Genomic DNA, 27,373 nt, shown 5'->3' with positions numbered 1-27,373 from the left:
TGATTTTTGTACTAAATTAAACTATGTTACAAACACAGTTTTTTCTGATCTTCCTGAATTAGCAGAAAAGGAGGAAACATTTGCAATAGAAATTGAATGCTATATGACTGGATGTTGCTTGTTCTACTTTATAGATGTTTCCATTAATTCATTGATCTAACTTACTAAAAATGTAACCAGTTTACATAGAATTGTATTTTGCCATTTTAATGGCAATTTGACAAGTTATTTTCAAAAATTTTCAGTCTTTTCCAGCTTCAGTTTTCCCTTATCCCATATCTGTGCACCAAAATTTTAATCACCATAGATTATTTTAAGTTCGTTATTTTATTTCAGTTGAATTTAATAATTATCTGACAACACAGGCTAGTCAGGCTTGAGCAAGTCAATTCAAATTTCTTCTTACAATTTAATTTATGCATTAAATAATATATTGAGAGGATCTTTTGGGGGAGGATGCTTTCAAATTTTGATGAATGAATGGAAATGGAAATATTTCTTCACAATATTATATTGTGGGGTTTATCCAGCTGAACCTAGGTATACTACAAAGAAAGTCTAAGATAACTTTTCTTTTAGTATTGCTTTTTCTAAATTTTTAAAAGTTTTAATAGTTTTGGATAGAATTTGTATTGAATAAAATTAGACATTTACAATTAGCATGGCCTGGATATATATTTTAATTCCAGATACACAAACTCAAGTCAGTTCCGTAATTTTATTTCTTTCAGTGTTCCTTCTCTGTTAACTTTTAGTTTTTGGCTTTCTCTTTATCTCTTTTGTCCTCTAATCTGGATCCCAGAAATATATTATGTGCATGAGAAGTCAATTACATAGTAGTTGTAACCTATCTTCTTCTCTTAAATGCTGAAATTTCAACATATTTTATTTAGAACAGTTTACTAAGACTTGCGCCAAGACAAGCATGAAATAACACGTGCGTGTGTGTGTATCTGTGTTACATACATACATATATGTATATTTTTTTCCTTCGCTTATTTTCCTTTTCACAATTTTAAAGCTCTCCTAAGTGTTCCTGTTGATTATTTGGGATCAACACATCAGTTTTCACTTTCAAACTTGGATCAGATAGATCATGTTTTCTCTTAAAGGGCATGTGCACTTTCTCAAGAACATACTATTTAAACCAATTTAAGCATTTTTTTTTTTAATAAAGTGTAATACTGAGATATTTCTGGTCTTTTTCTGCCCTTGGGAAACAGATCATAATGTGTCAAGTAGAACTTATCCTGCCTAGGAATTTGTTTATAGATAGTTTATTAACTCAAGACTTAATGAAAACAACAAAAATATTCAATGAGCATTACAAAAATCTTACCTAAGATTCCATACAAAAACAATAAAGCATATATGTTGGATTCTAATATCAATTCTTAGTTACATCTCTCTAAGGAAAGCATAATAGTGCTCCCTCCTCCCATGTGGTTAAGGCAATAGTATCTGTTCTCAGAACATCTCCTAGCCCAGTGTTGCTTTTTCCGTATTGTCTGTGCTATAAGGTCTGACTCTTATGCTGATTTTTAATCTTTGATTTTATACTTCCTCAAAATACTGTTTTTAAGTACCAGGAAAACCCTTTACATGAATTTCTATGAAAGTACTTCCTCTAATATGCTTTGCAAAATACTGACTGTGTATTTTATTAATGATCAGAAATAAATGTGTGATGCTGTCTTTTTCTATTTCCAACCTAACGGTTCTGTTTTCTTTGCCAGTTGTGTGTTGTGGCAATGACAGGGCATTTCCATGAACTTTGGGGATAAAGAATCACTTTCACCTTCATGTCTGGCCTAAAAAGAGCAAGTTCTAGTTCAGAGAGCCATGACCTTCTTGAGAATCTTTATTAAACATCTTGCTTCTAACAGAAGCCAGAATTCCTTATTGCCAATATCATGTTACAGAAATATAAAGCTAAATATGGCAAATGAATCAATGTTGCAATTTGTCAAGTATACATAAATAGATAGTCTTTTTGCATAATCAAAAATTCACATTACTTAGCAAGTATTATAATTACCCACTATCTAAGTAACTATGGCAAGAATCTTTGAAATAGTTAAGCAGCTAATTATACACATTCCATACCATATTGGAAGCTTGTCAAATTTACAATACACATGGTTAACACAAGCCTTGAGCTTGGACCCCTCAAACTTGTTCCATATTAAGTATTTTAAACTACATAGGGCTATTTATGCTTAGATAATTTGTGAACACTTCAGTGTATCAAGTAAGACTTTTTTTGTAAGAAACTCAACATCAAGATGTGTTCTACCGACCCGTTTTATTTTTCTCATTAAATTGAGGAGAAAAAATATTCTGTATTGTAATTAGTTATATTAAAGAAATTTATAAAAACCTTGGTGAATGTGGTAGACATTTTATAGTTTATCTTTAGGGTAAGTAGCTATATTAACATAGTAATCATTTATTGAACTATGCCATGCAGTAATTCCTCTAACCCTTTATGTTGGCTTTAAAATTTTTTTCTTCCTTTGTAAATAAAATGCAGTGGTCAAGCTCAAATAGAATGAATTATTTCTGTGTAATGAATAAGATAAATTAGTCTATAAAACATTAAGTAGATATAAAACCTTTGCCTGGCTGCCAATAGTCTGTTTACAGGAGCCTCATGGTGTGGTAGAAAGCACATGGATTAAGTATTTATTTCAGGCTCTAAGTAACCTTCTACAGGTGGTTGGATAAGCCCCTCAATCTCTCTGGATCTCCCAGTGTGATCTATTATAGAAAGAGAATCAGATGTGAAGCAGACAATCTTAGATTTCTTCAAACTTTTCCCTGATCCTACAGTTTGCTAAGACATACCATTTTTATTAAGCCTTAAATGATCTGAATTTTTCTCACTAAAATAATACTTGAGTTTATTTTAATTTGGTAATTTTAGTTCATGTTGAGGCTTTCAAATCCACAATTTAAATTGGACTGATCAGAGGTTTTGATTGAACATAGAAGATTTCTCAAAATAATCTATAATGACATAGTTTTTTGGGGGAAAGTATGGCAATCGACAAGCTTGCCAAAGCCTCCTTATTATAATAGATCTAATTTAGGGAGTCAGTTGGCTTCTATTAGTGTATAACATGTTTCCAATATTGTTTTGCATTCTGTACAGATTTTCCCAGAAGCAATAACATTGCAGTGACTACCCCTTATTTTTTATGGTTGGTGTAAGAACTCTCTATACTGACTGGCAGACTTTCCTTCCTTCCTACCTTCAATGAGAAGACACGAGCCACACAAAGATTCCCTCAGCCTTTTTCCCCAAATGTGAAATGCAGGAGACATAATAGTAGGGCCAAAAGTCGGGTGTGGTCATGATGCTTTGGCATCAAACCAGGATTTCTAACTTCCTAGAATTCTTGAAGCGTTTATTTATCTACTAAAGGAAATGAGGGAGAAAGGGTCAAACTAAAAAATTGCTTCATAAAACTTTATATAAAAATATTTTTTGATATAGAAATATATTTATCTATTGGAAAGAAATATTTCCAGTAATTACACTCTGCCTTGCTCATGGCTTTGTTGGCATTCAAATGAATTGGGCTGGGCTTTTCTGAAATGATCTTCAGTCTCCCTTTCTAAACTCTTCTGTGTTGTGCCATTTCCTATTTATTCCACCACAAAATGGGATCAAATGTCAATTATCTTGCATCACAGCAAATGACTCAAACATGTAAGTATTTTCCAGTTTTTTTATTTGTTTCTTTCCTGGATTACTGATAGTTGGGAATGGGGCTAGAGTTCCTATCTCCAGGGGTACACAAGTTTTTCTTTATTTCACCTCAAACTAGCTATAGAATGAATCTTTTCTCACTTTGTGAGTTAGTTAAATTTATATTAGCAATTACTGTGGACAATTCTCAAGAATTCCAAATAAATTCTTGCCCTAGAAACATGTCTTTTATGTCTCACTATGAATATAGCCTAAGAACACAGAAGATAATGCTTGAAAGCATGATGCTATTACAATATTGATAAATTATTTTCTATTTCCTGACATATTTCCATAAAGTTAAGCAGATAAACAAAATCTCTGCTGGTGAGGAAAAAAATTAGAAAGAAAATACCAAGTTTATTAAATCTATTGATCTAACACAATGTAGTGAAGAGACACATTAGATGACCATCTACAAATACTTGTTGAATAATGATTCAGTGCGGAAGATCCAGAGTCCCATTTCATTTGCAGCAAAAATGCAGTAAGAAATTGATCATTAATATCATTTAATAATGAATTTACAACTTGGGAATATTGTCCCTAGATTACATTGTAAATTTCTGATACTTTTAATGTTAGATCAATGACAGCATTAAATGACAATACTGGTTAATTAAATATAGCTTTAAATTGAACAGTATTTCAGGATTTTCCACTGTACTCACCAATAAGCCCGAGCTAATCGCTGCATTTATCCTAGGACTTGAATTGTTAGGTGAGATTGTAAAGGTCATTTTGGTCTCTAGCAAATTGGGAAAGATGCATCTTCTTGTGTAGAGATGGTAAGGATTTTCTGGTAATTCAGGCTCCATCTCTTCTGTAATTCTAAATGAATATCAAGAGTATCTCAAAGAACTGTGGCAGATAGAGAAGCTAAATAGCTCTAATGCATTATGCTGAAAAGGCAGACACAGTGTACGATAGCACAAGGTGGACCAGACCTAGATCAATGATTAGCCCGGTCTCGTGTTCTCCTTTGAAAGGCAATGAGATCATCCTAGGGCAAGCATATGCCTTCAATTCCAGGTAGAGGTTGGGGGATAAAGTGAATCCCTATTGCTTTGAGATTTCTTGGCCATGAGCATAACTTTAAGGGGCCATATAGTCCTTTAATTTTTAGTGTCAACACAATGAGCCCTTTGAGAATGCCTATAAAATACTTAAAGGAGTAGTTGAAGGCACTTAAGTTTCCACTCACGTTTACACACTCTTATTAAGAAGAAGAAAATAAAGATTGGATAATAATCTTTTTGTAAGTCTTTAAAAACCTGACTATAGACAACAACTCAGTACATTTGTACACAAATCCCAAATTCACATTATCACAGTCATGGATGTTAAGAATCCCACACCTGCCAAAAACAGGCAGAAGAAAAACCCCTTACTTTTTTCCACATTCTTTAAAATTTTTTCTTTGGTGTTAAGTTGCTGCCATTATTTGTGTCTATTGCTGTTTGTGGTTCTGCTTCTCTGCACGTGTTTCTGCCAATGCTTTTTTACATCAAAGCTATGCTCTGTCTCTGAATCGTAGCGTACAGAGCAGTGTGTGGTCCTTGGACCAGCAGAATCAGCATTGCCTGGGAACATGCTGTTAATAGAAATGTTAGTTCGCTGGTCCCAATCGATAACTACTAAATCAAAAATCTCAGCAATCTGTCTTTAAACAAGTCTTCCAGATGATTCTGATGCAAGCTCAAGTTTGAGAACTGCTGGTATAAAAGACTGGTTAACTTGTCACCATTCTTTTTTGGCAGACAGTAAATGCATATTCAACACCTACTCTCTGAGATTCTGTACAACCCTGTGAGCTATAGGCAATTAGTCCCAGTGTGAAAATGAGGAAACCAAGACTCAGGGAGTATAATTGACTTACCCAAAGTCACATGGCTATTTAAGTAGCAGAGCTGAGTTGTAAAGCCAAGCCGTTTTGTCCTTTTACATATATCACTTTTTCCTTCTCATGTACAGCTAAACTCCTCCATTAATTTCATCACATAAAATGTGACTCTGCCTTTCCCTTGAAAAAGTTGTGCAGTGGGGAGACGGAGGAGGATAAAATAGGAAAGTAGGCAATACAAAAAATATCACAAATGTTCCAATTACGCTCAACATACAGCAATTACTTAGGTATATTTTGACATTCTTTCAATGCTGTTAAGCTAAAATGTAGATGCACTTTTTGAAATTGTTGAATCAACCAAATATGCAGTCCCAGACAGGTCTAAATCATGTATATCCTTAAGCTAACAGGCAAACAGAGTTCTGCTACCCAGTAACTAAGTGCCTTCCTTAACCAGCCTTCAACAACCCACCTCTTCTTTCTTTTTGCATCTACCATTGTGGACTATTTTGCTGGACATATGCCACTCACAAATTTGGTGACAGCTTTCTACTCCATAATATCTGTGAGATTTTTTTAATTTCATGTAATTGTCAAAGGAAAAAAATGGCACTAGACACTTATTAAAGGCAACAAAGAGAGAAGTAGAAACTGCAGTAGGAGAGACCCTAGTGTGAACTGAGCACAACTCCAACCAAGACAAAGGTGACCGAGGTTTTTAAAGGAAGGACAGATAGGGAACAAAAAGGTAATATAGGAAAGTGAAAATGGGGGGATACAAAAGGGACTAGAGGCTATGTGGAAATGGAAAATTACAGAGGGGAAGTGGAGAAATACTGACAGTGGTTTGGCAGGGTGAGTTGGGACAATGTACCTTTGGCATTTTGGCAGCATTGAGTTTTCTTTAGCAAAGGCTCAGTAGGGGATCTGGGGGGTCACCTTTATGGACACAGCCTAGTGTAGGTGAAAGCCAGATTGAAGTTTATTATCCCATAATAATAAACTTAGCACAGTATTCAAGAGGTCCTTTGTGCTGTGTGGGAGTTCACAGCACCCTAAAGTTTTGATGCTTCACTTAATTTAACTATTTCACATTTAAAGAAGGGTGAAAATATTGTTAGTTGAATTATTTCTAGTTATGATGGGATTATTAATATTTAGATATTGAAAGATGTATTGTGGGGCGTGATCATAGATAGAGACCTAGAATCCATTGGGCCTCCTGGTGGTAAAGTAACATTTTATTGTCTATAACCATGAATGGAATCATGTTTTCAACAAATTCAAGGGTGTAATGAACTATCGGCTGAAATAATAATTGCTGTATATGTTTTTTACCCCAGTGTTTATGAAGCAAAATTATACTCAGTTATATTATTTGCAAATTCTCTGATTATTGTAATTTTTAAAACATAGGAAGAATTACTACATTTATTTTATCATAGACATAAAATTACATATTTTTATGTTTCCCCCAGAATTGCAACATCACCTTTGTGTAGTTGTCTACCCTCTGTAATGCAACTGAGAACCTTTGAAAAGTGATACTAAGATTTCTACACGAAAGTTTATGTCCTGTACACAGAAAAGAACATCACCGAATTTTGCATGTATTTTTGACACAATTCCAGCAGGCTTACTAACACCATTTATTTTACTGTAGGTTCTCAGTTGCTCCTGAGAATATTCTACTTTTACAGCAGAGAAACTCATTAAAGCTAATGCTGATAACCCTGAGTCATCAAAGAAACATTCAAATTTGCTTAGTAATCTCCGTATGTGAATGCAGGAACCTAAAGATATAGGTGCCAAATTATTTTTTTATAAATAGGTAGAGTCTGGGTGCTGGAAAACTTTAGTTACACAGACCTATATGGAAGTTCACCTCTTTGTGTTGACTAAATGTTATGCTTCTCTAAAACACTTTTGAAATCTAACGATCAAACAAGCGTTTGCTAGAATATGAAGAAAAGTATTTAAAATGGCAAAAACTGTGTTTATCCTTGTCTTGGTTATTTTGTTATTGTCAACTTTATTTGGTGAAGTACTAGAAAGAGAATGGGCTTTGGATCCAACACCAAATCTACCATACCTGAGTAGTTATATGTTCACCAGTTCACTTAATTTCTCCAAGACTCAGTTTCAGTATTTATAGGACATAATGCTTACATCTGGTATATTTTGTGCAGATTAACTGTGATATGAAGAAGATACAAAAGTGTATGACACATGAGAGTCACTCTGTATCAGTTCTTGATTTTTATGCTCTATACTGTCTTTAAATTCAGTTTACCCCAAATGGTGTTTTTCTTAACTGTCATGTAATATGTTTTATTGTAATTCTCCGTGTGTTTGTCTTTTATTCCCAATAGAACATAGACTTTTCAAGAGAAGAGCCATAAGTTATTTGAATTTATATTTCCATTTCCTAAAAGAATGTCCTTCTCCTCCTATATCTTCCTAAGTATTTGAAGTAAACTGTCCAAAGGCCCTTAAATAGATTCACACTACTACCTGGAATATTCACACATCAAAACTGATGTAGTTACAACTTAATATAAGTAATAGAATTTTGCTGCAAAAAATATGTCTTTAAATCTCTAAAATGTATGTTTTATATGAATGGGAGATTTTTACATGTTTCTTTGAATAACAAAACAGTGCTTTTTAAATAACTTTTAATTTTGAGATAATTGTAGAGTCATGTAAGTTGCAAGGAACATAGGGAGATCCAGTATACTCTTCACTCACTTTCCCCCAGGAGGTTGTTTTAATTGGCATTTAATTATGCATGAAAGTATACATATAGAGAACTATAAGCCATTGATATAACAATCCTCAAAAAAAAATCGAGAGCTCCTTTCCAAAAATAATTTGACAGGCAAACTTGATCATCCTCACCAAAGAACAGAAAAAACTGGAGTGATTCCTCATGAAAAATAGAGAAGCCCTCTAGACTTCAGTCCCACAGAAAGTCACTTTCACATTCACAGATGTTTATAATAAATGCAGTCATTGTCCATTACCCACAAGATTATCAAATTATAACTTACTGTCCATATGATACATCCAAAAATTTATTTGGAAAATTTGAAAGAGGCTTAAATTATCTAAATCTTCCCTCTTTCTATTTTGAAGCAATAATGCTTAAACCTTTTTAAGCTAGCCTGAAATAGTTGCAGAGTGAAAAAAATGGTTGATCGATTCTTTGAATACTGAATTCCTATTTCAGGAAAATCAGAAAGAAACTCAGGGGTACCTAAGCGAAATGTGATCTACCATGTGTAGTGCACTCTTGGAAATAATTGGTCAAGGATTTGGTAATATTTATGTCATGATGTTTTCCTTCTGCCTACTAAGTCTGTCACTATAATTTATTACTACTACTTTCCATTCGCCTTCAAAAATCTTGGACTATTCTTTGCTTAAAATAGTCTTTCATTCCTTTTCATTCTATTAAATTCCAGTTTCAAAAGCATACATAGGGAATGTCTTGCAATTTACTGATAATACTTACTTGCCTCTTGGGCAAACAAAGTAAGCAGCAGCCTAAATATATTACCCAAAATTTTACCTCCTACTTTGCTCTCTATCTTCTGCTTGTGACATATATTAGATTTTGTTCTCTGAAACTGAGACATCATCCTCTTTGACACGCCATTATCCTTGGGAGGAGTAGCACTTTAAGTCATTAAAGACAATTATCTTGATGAGTCATTTTGTTAGATGGTTTTTCAGTAGGATTCCCATGTGGAAATGGAAGGTGGTGGGGAGATGTGACGGAAAGTAAAAGTAGTCAAGGATGGAGAGCAAGATGGTCTGAAAGTCAGAGGCTCAGGTGTTGGGTCTGTCATTACTGAACTATGTCACCTTGTTACCTTGTGTCTGAGTCAACTTAAGTATCTTCTATTTTTTCATTTGTAATCAAGAATAACAATACCTCCTTAGAGGAATGCTATGTGAATTAAAGAAATAAACTACAAGAAAGTACTTTTAAAAATATGCAAATAAATGTATGCGTGCTCATATACCTTGGGAGCAACTACCAGCATAAGGGAAAGGATGTTAAACATATAAGTATTATGTCCTTCACCCTTTACAATCTTTCCTTGGTTTTTGGTTTGCAAATAGAGTGAGCTCTCTCTGTCCTAATAAAAAAGAGCGCTGTGTTAGGATAGAGGCTTCCTACAGATATAAGGACAGAAAGGTCCATGGCATGTAGTAGCACAAGTCTCTGGTTATGTCAACTTTGCAATAGGCGAACTCAAGCATTTCTATTAGTCTCCACTAAGGCTAACCTGTGAAGCAAGAAGAAGAAAGAAGACATTCATCTCTTGGGAATAAGCCACTCTATCTATATAGGATGAATTTAAACATATAATTTGTAGACTACATTTAGGATGGTGTTTCTCATGATAGGTAATACATGATAAATGATAACTTATGATCAACTTTCAGATTTTTATGGGCTAAGCCAATGGGAATTTTGTATATTTAGGATTCATACAGCCCATTGAAGAGGTTTCCTTCAAAATCTGAAGAAGTTTCCTTTTGTGGAAGGAAAACTTCCCTGTAACAATAATTATGGAGATACGAAGCTCTAGGCAAATTCTAATCGTTTTATACGTATTATCTCATTTTAATCTTCACAACAAGATTATGAGGGAGGTATTATTACGTTGCCTATTTTGCAAACACAATTGAGACTTGGAGCAGTTCAGTGACTTCTGTAGGTCATTCACTAACAAATGCAGAGATTTTATTTTTTTTAACTAAATTTAGTCAAACCTAGACATTCTGCCTCCAGAGGATACATGCTAATTGCAATGCTGCTTCTCTACTTTTAGCAAGTTTTCCTGAGAGTTATAAAATAAGTAGTTTTATTTTCCAAGGTTTTCTTAACTCTAAAATGGATTGGCCCTTTGAGTAGAATATCAAATGCCTTCCTTATAGCTATCTTCAAACTTTTCAGAGAAAATTATCTTTAGATGCACCAATCAAAACTTGTGTGTGAGGGGAGAAAGGCCCCTTGTCTATTAGTTACCACTTCCCTCAGTTTTCCAGAGGGAAACTTTCTAGAAAAAGAGAAAACTTTAAAAAATGTTGATGAATTTTCCCCAAAACCAGAATAGTGATTCTGCTATTTTAAAGACAGTGTGGATGTTGGCGTTAGTCCCTCTGTATCTCAGAATGTCAACACATTTGCCAAAAATGGATTTATATGTTAAATATAGCCAAGAGATTTAGTTTATCCAAGCACCCAACAACAAAAAAATAGTTTTCCACTGTTTTTACTGATTGAAGTAATCTGACATAGTATTGACATATGCTACAGATTTAATTTAATACCATAATACAGATATGGGCTCTGATAAGTTATTGTGAAATCTAGGTTAAGATGAGTAGAGTTGTTTCAATATTTATAGGGTTGAAAATGCAGGGTTAGCAAAGGAAGCATTTTAATTAAAACAATATATTCCTATATATGCTCACAGTAAAATGAAGTGGACTTCTTTTAAAGCCTTACTGCTTGTTTCCATATATTTGCTGGAGATATTTGTACGTTCTTAGATAACATCAAAAGAAGTTGCTTGGGTTTTTTCCCAATTTTTTTAGCTTTTTGTTTTTAGAACCATCAGAAAATAAACTCAATAGTTTCTTTTGATTTTACTTTTTTCAACTAAATCTATATGATTCTTTACACTTAGGCCTTTTAAATTGTATATTTTAGGTATCCTGGAGATAACATCAGTGGAAATTGGAGTTGTTGCCGTCAAAGCCATTAACAGCAACTATTACTTAGCCATGAACAAGAAGGGGAAACTCTATGGCTCAGTAAGTATTCCGCTTTTGTTTTCAAATCATTGCAGTAAATCATTACCACAGCTTTGGAATGTTTCCTCCAAACATTAAATAGCTTTGTTATCATTCTATTGCTAGTAAATAGAGCCACAGTGGGCTGGTCACCAAAGTTTCAAGGGCTGGCAAAGTAGCTCTTCCAACTCTATAATCTCCTCTGTTGTTCACCCATTAGTCTACCACACAAGTTGTTGCTGGCATTTGTCTGTGAATGTTCTGAACTGCTCACGGAAGCATCTGGTCATATTGGCACAGGAGCTGCAGACAACTTGGAGAAGAATCATTAAAAACAAAGATCTTGAATTGAGTAGAAAGCCATGTGCTATGTGTGTGTTGCAGCTGAAGATAAAACAGGGGCTCAGATGTTTTGTATTTTGTTAAAATCTGAAATGGGGAAACATATCAAGAAATTCATCATTTTGCATATTATTCAATGAACTCTAGATTTTATTTACCTATGCAATAGTCATTAATTCACATCATGCCTAATCATCATATATATGTGGAAATATTATCCCTTGCAACAGAGTGCTTGTGGAATGAGTATCCAGCCAGTACTTTGGGTACATCCATACCTGTGTTCCATACCAAGTGTTAAGTATTTTCAATATCACCTCTGCAATCTTGGATCAAACTCACTTAGACCAATTTTATTAGCCTAAGCTCTAATTTAAAATAATAAATGCTGATTTTAGAATTAACATTGTAATTATAATTATAATGAAATCATAAACACTGCAACAATTTGCCTTGTTTAAGTTTTTAAAAGAAATATGTCAATCGATCACATCGACATCTACCATATGCCAGATAATGTTTGAGATATCAAAGTTGCATAAGAAAAAAATGCTTAAGAAAAAAGTATAGGAAGTGGGCCTTGACTTCAAATAATTGACTTCAAATAATTTATTTAGGGAAAGTGAGAAATAATCACAGAACAATCAATTGTTAAACATACGGAAAGACCAGGAGTAGTATAGCAGCCCTATGGTAAAGTTGGGAACAAAATTTCAATTTCTTTATTATTACTGGAATGATGACAGGAGTGGATCAGGTAGGTACATTTCATTGTGTCAGTCCCAGAGCTAGATAAAGGGGATGCTCACTGAATTTAATTTTTTTCCCTGGATTCTACTTTAGGGGAATACATTGAAGCCAGCTATAAACTTGATCTTAAAAAAATTTTAACTGCATTTTTTTGGGAGGATATACAGCAATATCTACGGCCAGAAATAAAACCTGTGACACAGATCTTTTAAATACTCTCATTTTTACTAACCAGTTCTGTGTCATTTTTACATTGTTTATAGGATCAAAAGGAATTTCACTTTAAATGTATAAATAAATTTTGTTGATTATCAAAAGGATGATTGTAGTGACTGTTTAGAGCCAGTAGCTCTCAAACTTGAGTATGCATCAGAATCATGGAAGGGTTTATTAAAAGACAGAATGATGGGACCCATGCTCAGATTTTACGATTCAGTAAGTCTGTGGTAGGGTTCAAGGATATGCATTTCTTTTTTTTTTTTTTTAAGACAGGGTCTCACTCTATTGCTGGGGCTAGAGTGCAGTGATGTCATTATAGCTCACTGCAGCCTCAAACTCCTGGGCTCAAGTGATTCTCCTGCCTCAGCCTCCCAAGTAGCTGGGACTATAAGCACACACTACCATGCTGGGCTAACTTTTCTATTTTTTTTGGTAGAGATGGGGTCTCACTATGTTGCTCAAGCTGGTCTTGAACTCCTGGTCCCACCAATCCTCCTGCCTTGGCCTCCCAAACTGCTAGGATTACAGGCATGAGCCACCGTGCCTGGCCTAAGGATTTGCCTTTCTAACATGGTCCCTGGGGTTCCCGATGCTGCTGGTTCACTAACCACAATTTGAGAACCACTGGTCTGGATGTAGAATAGAATTGCATTTTTTTCATATCAGGTCCACTTTTAATTGGGGAATCAGAGGAATTTTAGGTAAATTTCTCCATTATGCATTGCTCCAGTTATGAGCCTAGACGAGTAATGGACCATTTTAAAAAGTGGTTCCATTTAGGGGTTCACATCATAATCACTTTTGAGGCATTTTCTTGCTTTTCTTTTCATTAAACATACTGGGCCCCTCCTTGATCTACTATATCAGAATTACTGGGGAAGAGGACCAGGTATATATTCTTTAAAGAGATAGTGATGTACATACACTTAGTCAAAAACCAATGCTTTAAATTAAAGCCAGCTAACACTAATTTAAATTAAGGAAGAAAATGTAAATGATTTTAATTGATATAAAAGATTGAAATAATTTTAATCGATAAAATACACTCAGTTAAAGACATGACATTGAGAATAAATGCGTAACTCTTAAATGAACTCTGACATAAAAATATTTAATACTTTTCCCCCCATTTCTCCACTTTTTTCTTCTACCCCAACCCAGCTCATGAATTATGCTTATGCTTCCTCTTGAGCGCTAGGCTCTGTAAATTATTTCATTCCATCTCTTTATCTAAAGTAGATGCCCAGTCTCTTTTTATTATATCACTCTATTTTAATGATCTGCAGTGGCACTTATCTGAGATTTCTCTCAGTGTGTTTGTTGTTGACTGTCTTCTCCCAGTACACTGTGACCTTAGGGAGGGCAGGGCCAGCCTTATCTCCCACGATATGCTCAGCACTTAGAGCCATGCAGAGCACAGAGTTATATACAATGCACAAACCTAACTACCTCTCCTAGTAGCTCAGTCCTTTAGAAAAAACATGCTTTCTACTTCCAGGCTGTCTCAGAAAGGAACCTATTCTCTAAACATAGTGTTCTGTTTTTGAAATTTTTCATTACTACCAGCAATAGTGAAAAATTATGGCTTGTTCAGAGTATACCATCAAAATTCATGAGTACATACTTATGAATGTATATAATTCTCTACACCAGGTGACAACTTTTGTAATTCCTATCTTCATTTTATTTCATATAATTTCCATTGATTCCATAAGGCTTCCTAAAAGTCTCAATTGGGCAACCACCCAGACCGATTGATTAAACCATCTCTATTTCTATTCTCTCTTGAATTATTTCCCTCTATTCTTTTTTGGAAACTATATATCTCTCTTACATTTTCATTATTCATTCCCTGAACAATGTATCTGTTGTATTCTGAGTTTTCTCTTGACTCATGGAATTATATAACTAAATTATAAAACTGAATTAAATAAAATGGGCCATCATAGAGCATGATTTAAGGACCAAAAAAATTTCCCAGGTAGCTGGAAAAAAATCCAAACTTTTTCTAAATGAGCAAAATCCTGCTTTTGAGACCTTGGTCAAAGCAGGTCTCAAAATCCACATCTTGCTTGAATTTTTTTTTATTTTAGCAGCAGTACTTATGATTCGCCTAGAACCTGTAAACCAACAGTCCCCATCCTTTTTGGCACCGGGGACGGTTTCGTGGAAGACAACTTTTCCCTGGGACTGTCGGGGGGGAGGTGGCGGGGAAGCGGAACTCAGGCGGTGATGCGAACTATGGGGAGTGGCTGTAAATACCCACGAAGCTTCGCTCAATCGCCGCTCACCTCCTGCTGTGCCATCAGGTTACTCAGTTTCATGGAAGCCAATTTTTCCATGGTCGTGGAGGCTGGGAGCTCAGGCAGTGATGCACTGACCGCTATGGGGCTGCGGCCCAGCTGTTGGGGACCGTAGCTGTAAACAACATAGATTCCTAGGTCCCTCCTCCAGAGATTCTGATACTTTTGAGCTATGACTCAAATCTTAAAAAACACTTGAGATGAAGAGGTGGATACAGATACACTTCACTTTAAGAAACAGTACTCTATAAATTAATTTAGGGAAGGAAAAATAATTAAGCATCCCACTTTTCTGTATACAGCTTTGTCTCAAATATGAAATCACCTGAAATAATCTCAAATCTCGTTTAGTCTCAAAACTTCTCCTTTATCGAAATGTTAAAATAATAATCATCTCTGCTTTGAAAACCATATAGTTTTAGACAGATGAATAAAAAGAGTGAAAATTAACCATATTAAGAATTTAAATTCCTTTCCAATGCAGAATTTTGTTTTGTTTTATTAAAATCCACACCTTAAATAATTTACTTTTATTTCTTACTTTCAACCAATTAAGTCATCATTTATGTATTACATTTAAATGTTACTTTATAGAAGAGAAGCATTTAGAACTGATAAATTGTAGGAAAGAAAACTTAAATTGGTACCATTAACATAAAATATAACTGCTTGTGATGGCTCTGATGATGTTCAAAATTATAACCAATCCCACAGAAACCTGGATATTTAAGTATACACACATTCAGGAATTTCGAATTTACTAGCAATCTCAAAAAGTCCCAAGGTAAGAAAAACTGCCCAGTAGAGGCCTCAACCGAAATATGCCCACAGTACCCTTGCTTTGGATGAAGAAGGTGGAAATGGATATAAATAAAATGCAAGCCCCAATTCCTTAGCTTCTTAACTACCTTAGCTTGAGTATAAGAGAAGAGGGACATTTCTGACGGTGTTAATAGAGTGTTGAGATCATTATGGTACCTCCCCTTTGTTAACTTCAGGGTAAGATCCTGGATTTGTGGAGTGAATGAGAGTGATACCTTGTCCCAACAGATCTCCTTAAAACCATTTGGCCACCTGAAACAAAGCCTGGGAGGTATGGCTATGAAGTGGAATTTCCCAGGATCAAAGTCTTCAGGCTTATCCAATATAGGCATTGCTAGTTACCACGTTCATCATTTCTTTGACATGGCAGATCACAAAACAAGAAATTCCATGTCCTAGTTTTTAATCATTCTTAGAATTCAGAGCAAAATCCATCAAAATTTCAAGTTATAGAAAATTGTAAATAATTTAGTAAAATTGAGAAATTTGATACTTGGAAACAAGGAAGACATCTCCCTTTTCAGTTATGTAGAACTATTGTGGTTTTCCTATAAGATCTGCTTCTTATCAATGTGCGTGTATGTATTATGAATTTATGGGTAAAGTTTACAAACTTGATAAGCCCACATTTTTCCTGCCATTCTATTTTTCCCATGGGACCGCTGGCTATCACTATGAAAGAAGGGTTATAGCACTATAATCTTTATTATTGATTCATCACAAATATTGTTAGTGGGTTGTCTGCCTCTTGACAGTCATTCTAGGCACTGCAACCATTGCATATTCAAAGCACAACAGCTTTATAAAAGGGCCTCCATATGTGGCTATGATGATCAATTAAAATATATCATGTGCTTTCAAACGGAATCTGTTTTGTGGTCATCAGTTTTACTCTTCTGTTGTTGACATTATGTATTAAGTGCACAACTTATGTACAAATGGCAACTACAAACAAAACTCCAACTGGAGTTCTTTAAATGGTCTGGGTCAAATGGAATCAAGTGTCACCATAGGAATAAAAGATTATGTTTTTCCTTTGCAGAAAGAATTTAACAATGACTGTAAGCTGAAGGAGAGGATAGAGGAAAATGGATATAATACCTATGCATCCTTTAACTGGCAGCACAACGGGAGGCAAATGTATGTGGCATTGAATGGAAAAGGAGCTCCAAGGAGAGGACAGAAAACACGAAGGAAAAACACCTCAGCTCACTTTCTTCCAATGGTGGTACACTCATAGAGGAAGGAAATGCTTGTGGATGCAGTAGAACCAAAGGCTCTTTTGCCAGGAATAGTTGCTGTTCTTCATGAAGACAGTAGCTCAAAAAGCAAAGACACATTGCAGATGTCTGCTTGCTTAAAAAAAAGCAAGCTTTTGAAGGCTTTTGTACTCACTGCTGACATATGATGTTCTTTTAAATAGTTCTGTGTCATGCCTTATAATCAAGATACAGGCAGATCAAATGGGATGGAGGTTTTTCCCAAATGAACAACGTTGTGGCTGGGGTTTTTGTCAAGTTTTTGTTTTCGTGTTTGAACTTCTGAGATAGAACATAAAGGACATGGAACAATCTGTTGAATGATCCTCGGGAAAGTTATTTATGGAATACAGACTCATATCAAAGACTTTCATTGCTCATTCAAGCCTAATGATTCAATGAGCAGTAATACACGCAAGCATTTACTGGAAAGCACTTGGGTCGTATATGCACAACCAAAGGAGTTTTGGGTGTGGCATTATGAAAGAATTGGATAGGATTAAAAAATATAAACATGTTAGTGTGAAACTGTTCAAACAATACGAATAGTATGGTATGCTTGTGCATTCTGCCTTCATCCCTTTCTATTTCTTTCTAAGTTATTTATTTAATAGGATGTTAAATATCTTTTGGGGTTTTAAAGAGTATCCTTAGCAGCTGCCCTCTGATTTATCTTTTCCTTTTCTTCAGCACATCACATGCACGTCCATGACAATGTTTTTAAAACTTAGCAAACACTTCAAAAATCGGAGATGAGATTAGGAAAGCAATACGAGCGCCCCATGTCCTGTCAGTTGACTTCATTTGCACTTCTGCAGTAAGACCCATCCACAGTAAATATGGCAGTGCTGTGCCACGGTTTGAGTGAGAGATGTCTGCCATCATTTAAAAACATATATCACTCCTGAGGCTCCCTTTCCTAAGCAATAGACCAGAAGGCCAAATTCTCCTCTTTCAATACATCAATTTGTCTCTAAGAATACACAAAAAGAAGGAAAATTAATTGTTAAATACAACTTAATATCCTAGCCTCATTATTTACTAATGATTTCTTGCCATACATCACAGTGGTAAATGATGAAGAGGCCGTCTGGCTATATAAGAACCCTTTGTAAGTCCCACATCATGCATCTTCCCTAAAGGAACAATCAAGGAATTTGGTATGAAGTGCAACTCTCCCAGGGGCCTAAACTGAGCAAATATATCCCGGTATACGTGTAACCATGTACTAAAACCTGTTCAAGTTGTATGATCTACTCTTTACAAAACCAAATAAAACTTATTTTCTGTAAATTTAAAAAGCTTTAGAAGGTTCCATATTGTAACCATAATGAAATTTATTTTGTTAGAGCAGGTATAGAAAACAGTACATAAGAGTTTACCAGTCGTCATCACATTGTATTCCACTAAATAAATACATAAGCCTTATTTGCAGTGTCTGTAGTGATTTTAAAAAATGTAGACAAATATTATTTGTTCTAAATACTTTAAGCGATAACTATAAGAGTATATTGATGCTGCAGTTTTATCCTCATATTTCTTGTTTTGAAAAAAGTCTGTTTATTTTTATTGTTTGGATGCAGTATTTTGGTATAAGGAAAAGAGTCACTAAATGTGTCTTTTAACAAAGTTTAACCTCTAGAAAGGCTGGTGTTTTTGATTCTCTTATAACTTATTTGTGTCAATGCTTAACCAGCACTTCCAGTTAATCTGTTATTTAAAAAGTGGCTTTATTAAGTAATTTTCCCATAAAGTCATCCCATCAAAGATCTTATTTTTCTCATTCTTCCAAAAGTTGATATTTCAAAAGAAATGCTTTTGAGGCACCGTGTTTTGGCTTATGGCTTAAGTTGTATTTCATGGTACTTTGCTTCCAACTTGCTTTTTGACAAATGGGATTCTAAAAATGTTTAATTTTTGTGATTGTAATCTGGATGTTAAAATTTAATTGGTAACTGAGTCTTAGAGCTGTAATGTAATGCATTCCTATCAGAACTAGATATCTTTTTTCTTTTATTTTAAAATAATAATTGCACCTGACACATGAACACGGACCACCCACAACCAAAATTAAATGTTTGGTGAGATAAATATAGTATTGTATGACCACAGTAACAGCAAATAGGGCACAAACTGGATTCTTGTTTCACATAGCCATTTAGATTACCAAAGAGACTATGTGTAAACAGTCATCATTATGGTACTCAAGACTCTAACATAGCTTCTAGCAAAATATATCAAAGCTTGCAGAGGCCAAAAATAGAAAACATCTCCCTCCCTACCTCCTACATCCTCCCTCTCACACCCTCAAAGAGATAAAGACAGAAACCGTTTGGTAAGGAGTAAGAACATTCTCCTGCATTTTCAAATGGCATGTTTGCTTGATATTGAAATAGAATTCTGGTACCCTTTGCAACTACTGAAGGAAAGCAGTTCCAGCCCTGAATGTTGTAGATTAAAAAAAAAAAAAATTGAGATTTTGGGATCTCTGTTTCTGTGGAAAGTATGGGCTCTGGCCCACAAAGCTAAGGTGCATCAGCCACAAATTTGTGTCCATATGAATGTTGGTTCTAAGAAGACTCCTCATAAAGATATGGAATCACTCCCTCCTCCTACCTCCCAAAAGGCTTAACAGTGTATAGTATGTTACATTTAAATAAAAACAATAAAAATGCTGGGAAAAGAAAATAAAAATATTGTCCTTGTTTGTTTTATTAGCCTAAAACTCTACCTAGTAATAAAGAGAGCAGCTCAAGTGTTTTGTGTATGGCAGGATGTGGTTAAATGCCCCCCAGCCCCAAACAACAACAACAGAAAAAAAATTACTCAAACATTTGTAAGGTTTCTTTAATGTTTCACATGTGTGATTCAGCTATCCTTACTCTAATAACAACCAAATGCTTTCGATTTTTCCTAAGTATTCAGGTCCACCTAGTTTACACAGTGGATAAAGAAGAATGAATTGAAAACAAGGATGGCTTGTGAAACAATGAAAGGTTTTTGGAGGAAAGCCAGGAGGCTGCAAAATTTGATTTCAAGGGGATGGAGTAGGCCAACGAATTTGATTTGAAAGTAGAGAGAAAAAAATACATAATAATGCAAGTTGTTTCCAGGGCCCAAGCAATTTTATGAACACAATTTAAAAGGATTGGCATTAATGCTGCACAGTTCTAATAATTTAGCTGCTGTTAATTCAGGGTTTATGATTATTCAGTGAAGTAAAATTGACCTTTTCCATATCAGTGAATGAGTTAGCTGGTCCAAACTTTGTCTAAATAAAGATATATGTAGGAAGTTTGAAATATTTAAGAGAAGATGTCTAGTACATTAGAAGTAGCACATATACATGCAAACAAACACCATGTTGATTAAGAGTTCTTGTTGTCTATTTCATTAGACAAGACCTTTGAAACTTAAACTAAAAGAAAGAGTCAAACTTGGAAGTATGCTGGGGAAAAAATGGAACTTTGAGTTCTATGAGAACTGGGAAATGAGGCAACACAGATCTGCTTTCTCTCAGACACTCATTTCCTCTTATCTCTGATTGGCTTTGTTTGGTTGGCTGCTGCTTGCTTCCAATTTACTTCTTCACAACTCTGAAATCCAAAGCTTCTTTTTCTCAAGATCCAAAAATGGCAACATCCTAGGTATTACTGTCATTGGCCAGGTTTAGATAACATACCAATCTCTAGACCAATCAGTATGACAAGGAATTTGGTTGTGATTGGCCAATCTCAGTCACATGACCACATAGAGGCAAGGTGCCGATTTTGGCAGCCCACACACGTGGGACTGGTGAAGAATGGTACACCAAGTAGAAAGCAGCACTGGGCAGGTGCAAAAAGAAAATGATTGTTAGCTACATCTATTTAAATGAGACTACTGACAAACATACTTCTTATTCCCGTATTTTTTTCACCAATTCAAAATATTCTTCACCTATTTGCCTAAATCACAGAGACTTCAAGATCTTTCTTGTTCATACATTCTTTAAAATGGAAAGGTTATACTTGTTTTGTTTTGTTTTAAGCCAAGAGTAGGGCCCAAATCTGATGCTAAATATCAACCTATATCACAACATGATGTTATAAGTATTTCTCTAAGCTTATCCCAAGTATGTACTAGCATATTCAAGTATATCAACATATAGAAAAAAAAATCTGAAATCTCTATGTCATTCATTTTTAAAAAAATTATAAAATTTAAAAAAAGGAAAAGGAAAAAAACCTGCTTTATGTCTTTTACTGTCTTGTATACACACATGTGACAAAAGAAAACTTTATAACTTGCATTTCTCTTTCCTTTTGCAGATTAAGAAAAAAAACACAAAATGCCTTTGCAAGTGGATAATCTACTGAAAACACCTTTATAAACACTGTGTATCAATTAAAATGAAATAATCATGATTAAACTAATGAAATCAAAGGAATTAGTCTCATTCCTAAATGACTAACAGTGAACATTTCCACGAGCCTGCTCCGTGATAGCAACTAAGGGCAACAATTCCACACTCAGAGAAAAGCCATATGCCAACCATACATGCATGTGGCATGTATTATCTTACACGTTTTTATTATCCTCCACAAAAGAGCCCATGTTCATTTTTTAATGTAGGCAATTGCATCCTCTAGAGATGAGCACAGCGAATGAAGAATCAAAACATCCCATGTTCCTCATTACAACTGTAAATTAAACATATGCCTTGGTACAACTTAAGCAGTGACCCCAGCTATAAAATAACCAACTTCAGTGTGGCCTTAACCCTCCTAAAGTTTGGTTTTAATTACCTTATACACATCTTAAATGCCCAAATCATCTTACAATTTTCTACATTATTTAGTTATCATTTCTGTGGTTCATTTAAGCTGCTGACAATGCAAATATTCTCAGAGAGGTCTTTCAAGGAGAAGTAAATTAAAACCAGTGTTTCATGAGGTATTATAAATAAAAAAGACTGATTTTTATACTTATCCAAAGCATTGGGGTTATAGGTCACATCAATTCAATTTAACATTAAAAATATTTTAACGTCAGGTGTTTAAACACCAGAGTTCTGGATAGTCATTTTTTTCAGTGACATGATCAATATGATCAGACATCAGTGGTTTTCAAGCCAATATCTATAAACATGTTATTAAAATAATCTGTTTTAGGGAGCTTTCCAACTGAGAAAAACAAAAGAGAAACACTGAAAGATGGCAAGGTGGCATTGCATGTAAGTAAAGGTATGGACAATATCTTATTTGCTTTCCTGATGCATTGAATACTGGGCATGAAATGCATTTTGCAATTCGAGCTTACTCTCATGCAGCAAATAAATGAAACTGAATAAGATTTTTAAGTAAGTTTCAGCAATTGTGTTTCCTCATCTCACAAAGTTCTGCACCCCATCCTCCAACGTCTCCTGAGAAGTAGTCACATCAGCATATTTCAACGGCAACAGTTTATCTTTTTCTTTCTTCTCATTTTTTATGCCAGATGATATTAAATAGCTGTGCAACATGTATTTTCTTATTAGACTCACAAGAAAAAGACAGACTTTATTTGGACCAATCATCTACTTCAGCCGCTTCAAATGAGTAAAGACTGTAGAAATGTTAGAGATTGTTAGAGGCAATTAGTATTGAGAACATGGAATTATTGTTCCATTTTCTTCTCATTTTTTAAAAATTTCTGTTTCTCTCCACACATATATATATTTCCTAGTGACAGAATTAATGATCCCTAATCATTTAAATTATTCTATCTTACCTAGTATTAGAAAAAGAATAAACATAGGGACTGTTATGGGTTGAAGTCCTAACCCCCAGTACCTCAGAAAGTGGTTGTATTTAGAAATAGGATCATTACAGATATAATTAGTTAAGATGAAGTCAGACTAGAGTAGGGTGGACCCCTAATCTAATATGACTGGTGTAGTTATAAAAAGGGGAAATTTAGACACAGAAATGCACAAAGGGAGAACAGACTTGGTCTATTCAGGCTGCAATAACAAAATACCATAAACTGGGTGGCTTTTAGAAACAACAGAAATTTGTTTCTCATAGTTGTGGAGGCTGGAAGTCTGAGACCAAGTTGCCAGCATGATTGAGTTCTAGTGAGGGCCTGCCTCCTGGTTCATAGATGGTGATTTCTCTCTGTGTCTTCACCTGGCAGAGGGATAAGTAGGCTCCCTGGGACCTCTTTTATAATGGCATTAATTCCACTTAAGAGGACTCTGCTCTCATTACCTGAACACCTCCCAAAGGCCCACTCACCTCTTATTACTATCACATTGGGGATTTGGATTCAACTTCCCAACTATGAGTTGGGAAGTTGTCTGACACATCTGGAATCATAAGTTTTTCAGTCAATACACCAGAATGTTTGGTACCAACCTTAATATTGGCAAAGCGACCTTAAGTTTCTATGGCATGTCACTGCAAAGCCCTATGTAACTCAGTTACTCTTTACTCAATCAACCCATAGATTTTTGTATTATCCCCATAATTGTGTGATGCTTTACCCTCAGAATTTATTATATAGTTAGGCCAATGGCCTTAAACATGATAGCTTCAAATAACTACATTTGACTTCTATCTCAATATGAATGTTAGATAAATTTGATGCAGGCCAGAAAATTTAGTGTGTAATAGACATTCTATTGGGAGTTTTGTTTTTTAAAAATCTTGAGCTTCTCTGTTTACTATAGAAACAAGAAAAAACATAATCAAACTAATACTTAACAATATTTATGGCAGCCTCCATTAATTCCTGATAATTTATAGCGATTTCTACGAGTAACACATCTCTTAATAATGACATTTTTACATAAAAATATTTGAAATTATACTATCAAGCACATATGACTATAAAATAGTGGAATTGGTTAATATTTCAAAATTTATACTTCCAAATGGATATTGCCAACTTCGGATTACAACATTTATTTACATTAATAGTCTTCATCTTAGAAATCAGATGCTCTCTTAACTACCTCTTACTCCTGTCAAGGCATGTTTTGATCCCAGTGGCTTTGGATCCAATTCATCATAGTTTATGCCAGGGATGGGTCCCTGGACTCACACTCACAATGATTTACAATCCTAGCTTTTGGGTTTTGGGGGTATTTTTTGGAGGAGTTGTTTTGTTTTGGTTTTTAGTCTTCCTTTTCCCAATAGACTTGCATAATCAACTTTGAATCCAAATGCATTGGTTCCTTTCCTATGTTGCTACTATGTGCAACCACAAGATAAATAAATAATAAGGGTCCCCTTCTCCAAACACTTTAGTAAACCCATCAGGAACCAACAATGTATAAAAGGAATGCTTGTGTTATGTACCCAGAAACTATAAGGATCTTTTGAAAATATAGTCACATTTGCCAAACCTACTCTCCTAATTAGTTTATTTCTTTAAAATGTTACTGAGCCATTAATACCTACATAGATTTAAGCACCATAATTTGTTAATAACCAGTGTTTCACAGACTTTTTAATCAATCATTCCCTTTGATAAACACAAAGATCCAAACCCTCCTTTAACATTATAGAAAAGTAAAAATCAATTTAATATCTTGACTGAAAAGTTAAACAATTGGGCCAACTACTACTTTGTTTTCAAACTACACTTGACCCATAAGAGATTCTATATTTGGTGATTTTCTCTGTTGAGGACAATGTTTAAAGCAAGAGTTCCTCAACCTTTATTGACATTTTACAGCGGAGTGTCCTGTGCATTGTAAAATACTTAGCAGCATCACTGGTCTCTACTAATTAGAGGCTAGTGATGCTCCACCAGCTGTGATAGCCAAAAATGTCATTACTTTGGGGTAAATAAACTTTTTAATAATATTTTCTCCAAGTACATATTTATCATTTCCTTTACTCAAGCCTCGTTATATGGTCTGCACATTTCTCATTAAGTTTATTGCTAAGTATTTTATAATCTTCATAATTTTGATTTCTGTTTTGGTTCTGGTCTTATTTCATTATATATTTATACTGACTATGAGTTTGTATAATTTTGAGTTCACACAGAAAGATATATTGTAGAGTGGGTATTTAGGGCAAAAGTCTCACTTTCTCTTATTTACTGGTGAAGCCTATAATAGCCAAATTATACAGTGCTTTGTATTTCCTTTCCTGTCTTCTCCATCTGAACTTCCAACTTCTTTTGTTCTACAAAAGTAGTTGAACAGCAAGGAGCTAACTGACCTTCAACCAAATAGAAATAAAATTATGCTGGGATAACTCAATGCTATATCAATCTGTGGTTACAGGAGCATTCAGCATTCAAAATACCACAGATAGATTCTAAGACACAACATAGTCCTGTTACCAGAAAACTTGTTCAAGATTTGGGTGCTATATCAAATGAAGCCAATTAGTGGAAATTTTGGTCTCTATTATTCTACTTTAATATCTTAATTTTGTAAATGAGAAAATTGAAGTTCATTTTGTGTCCCAGACCTCACTGTTAAGTAATGTAGCAGGTGTCCTGACTCTAAAAATCACTCTTCTGTCCATTATATGGGCACTCTAAAACAGAAACAAAAACAAACAAAAAACCCAAATCAATTATATCCCTTACAGTCCAATGTTCAATTTTTCACAAATGTATTTCTAAGGATAATGAAGGCGTTTCATTTTAATGGCACAGCTCTCTTTGTAGATACTTTTATGGGAGGAATAGCATGTGCTTTTGAATCACAGAAGCATACTTATTAATCCTGGCTCTGCCAATTTCTAGCAATAAACTTAGAAAAATTACCTCGTTTGAGGTAAAAATGAATGGACAAAAAATTGGGGTAATCATTCCTAACCCTTGGGATAGTCATAAGAGTTGAATGTTATCATATTTGTTAACTATTTTGTATAACAGCTTGCCAGCAGTAAGTGCTCAGTGCATGTTGGTTTTCTCTTGTCTTTCTGGTCAATTGTGAATATTTATAAAAAATTTCCTTATATGCTACAACAATGACTGGGTTATCCTCAAACTCTCCACATTCACTCAAGAGATTATTTCATTATACAGATTTCAAGTATAATTTGTATAGTGTTTTTTTCTTCCCCAGAAAACCTTTCTCTGACTATCAACTAGACCATCATTTCATATTAAAATCACACTTCTCTCAGCACTATGGATTACTAGGCACTGGGCCAGCTCATGAGGAGGTGCTTTGTTTCTGAACCACAATTTTTCCTCATGGGAAGATGGGCTTTCTGTGGCATCAGAATGCAAGAGGCAAAGAAAGTATAAAAAGTAGCTAAGCATGAACATGGCTTTCTTACCTTAGACAAGAAAGTGACATTGTCTGTGGGAAGCTTGGTTTAAGAACCAAGAGGGACCGATGTTTCGTAATGTTCCCTTGAAAGGAGGGGCATATACACTACTAGCTCAAGGGCATCTAGAAAAGGTATATATATACGTCTTAGTAAAACAATGGTTTAGCAATAATTTAGTTTTTTCCCTCAAATGTTACAAAGCACCACTTTTATAGAAAGTAAAAGTGATAATTGTCCAAACTACAAGGAATAGGGGCACAAGAAAATGAACAAATCTATCTATGCTCTGTGTAGCTACTTATCTTCTGTTAACTTCTTAATCCTTGCATAATAAATTAGGAAACAAAGACAAATACCCTATTTACCATCTTCGCTTACAAGAAAACAATGCAGATTCAGAATCCTTGGTAGTAAATGGAGCGCAGCATTGCCCAGATCCTAGGCACCAGGCATTTATTCCCCATCTGCTGAAGACAAGTTGCATGTCCCCACCGGGGCGCACATTCGATGAAGGCTCAGTGTGAAGTATGCAAACCTTGTGGGATATCCTCAACTGAGGATAATTCTACAGAATAATTCCATTACTGGGAACCTCAAACATCATAGGATCAACTGAAAAATTTGTTGTGTCTTGGTCTCCTATCAATTGTTTCCCTTTCTCAGCCCTGCTTTCTTCACCCTCTGACAGATGTTCCCAAGAGCATTCCCCAACTAACTTCGTACATGGAAATCTCCATCACAGAATCTGTTTCTTCTTCCAAATGATGATTTTAACTTAAATAGTGTGAATTTAATAAGTCCACTGGAGAAACCTGAAGTCACCTCGCAGTATCCAGGAGCAAATTAATCAGGAAAGCAGCAATATTTAGGACTAGGTTGGAGAGCGGCAACGGTAAAAATGGATTTACCAATCTAGTTCCAGGATACAAACTAGAGAGGCATGGGGGCACTAAGCTATGTACCAAGTTCAGGCCAAGGCAAAAATGGCAATTCTCTCA

The 27,373-nt window shown here is 34.9% G+C and overlaps 1 protein-coding gene across 2 annotated transcripts in view; it reads left to right on the top strand.

Annotated features, from left to right (window-relative positions):
* Nucleotides 1-19,405, top strand: part of FGF10 (fibroblast growth factor 10) — an 80,857-nt gene extending 61,452 nt beyond the window's left edge. For both annotated transcript variants that reach the window (XM_012664756.1, XM_012664755.1), the window contains 2 exons: nucleotides 11,332-11,435; nucleotides 16,893-19,405. In XM_012664756.1, coding sequence (XP_012520210.1) covers nucleotides 11,332-11,435; nucleotides 16,893-17,090 — 302 coding nt within the window. In that variant the 3' untranslated portion in view covers nucleotides 17,091-19,405. The remainder of the gene's footprint in view (nucleotides 1-11,331; nucleotides 11,436-16,892) is intronic.
* The last annotated feature ends 7,968 nt before the right edge of the window (nucleotides 19,406-27,373 follow it).

The sequence above is a fragment of the Propithecus coquereli genome, unplaced genomic scaffold (assembly GCF_000956105.1).
Source record: "Propithecus coquereli isolate 6110/MARCELLA unplaced genomic scaffold, Pcoq_1.0 Scaffold91, whole genome shotgun sequence".
In the NCBI taxonomy this organism is placed as follows: Eukaryota; Metazoa; Chordata; class Mammalia; order Primates; family Indriidae; genus Propithecus; species Propithecus coquereli.
Note: the sequence above shows the minus strand (reverse complement) of the source record. Positions and strands in the feature narration are given on the sequence as shown.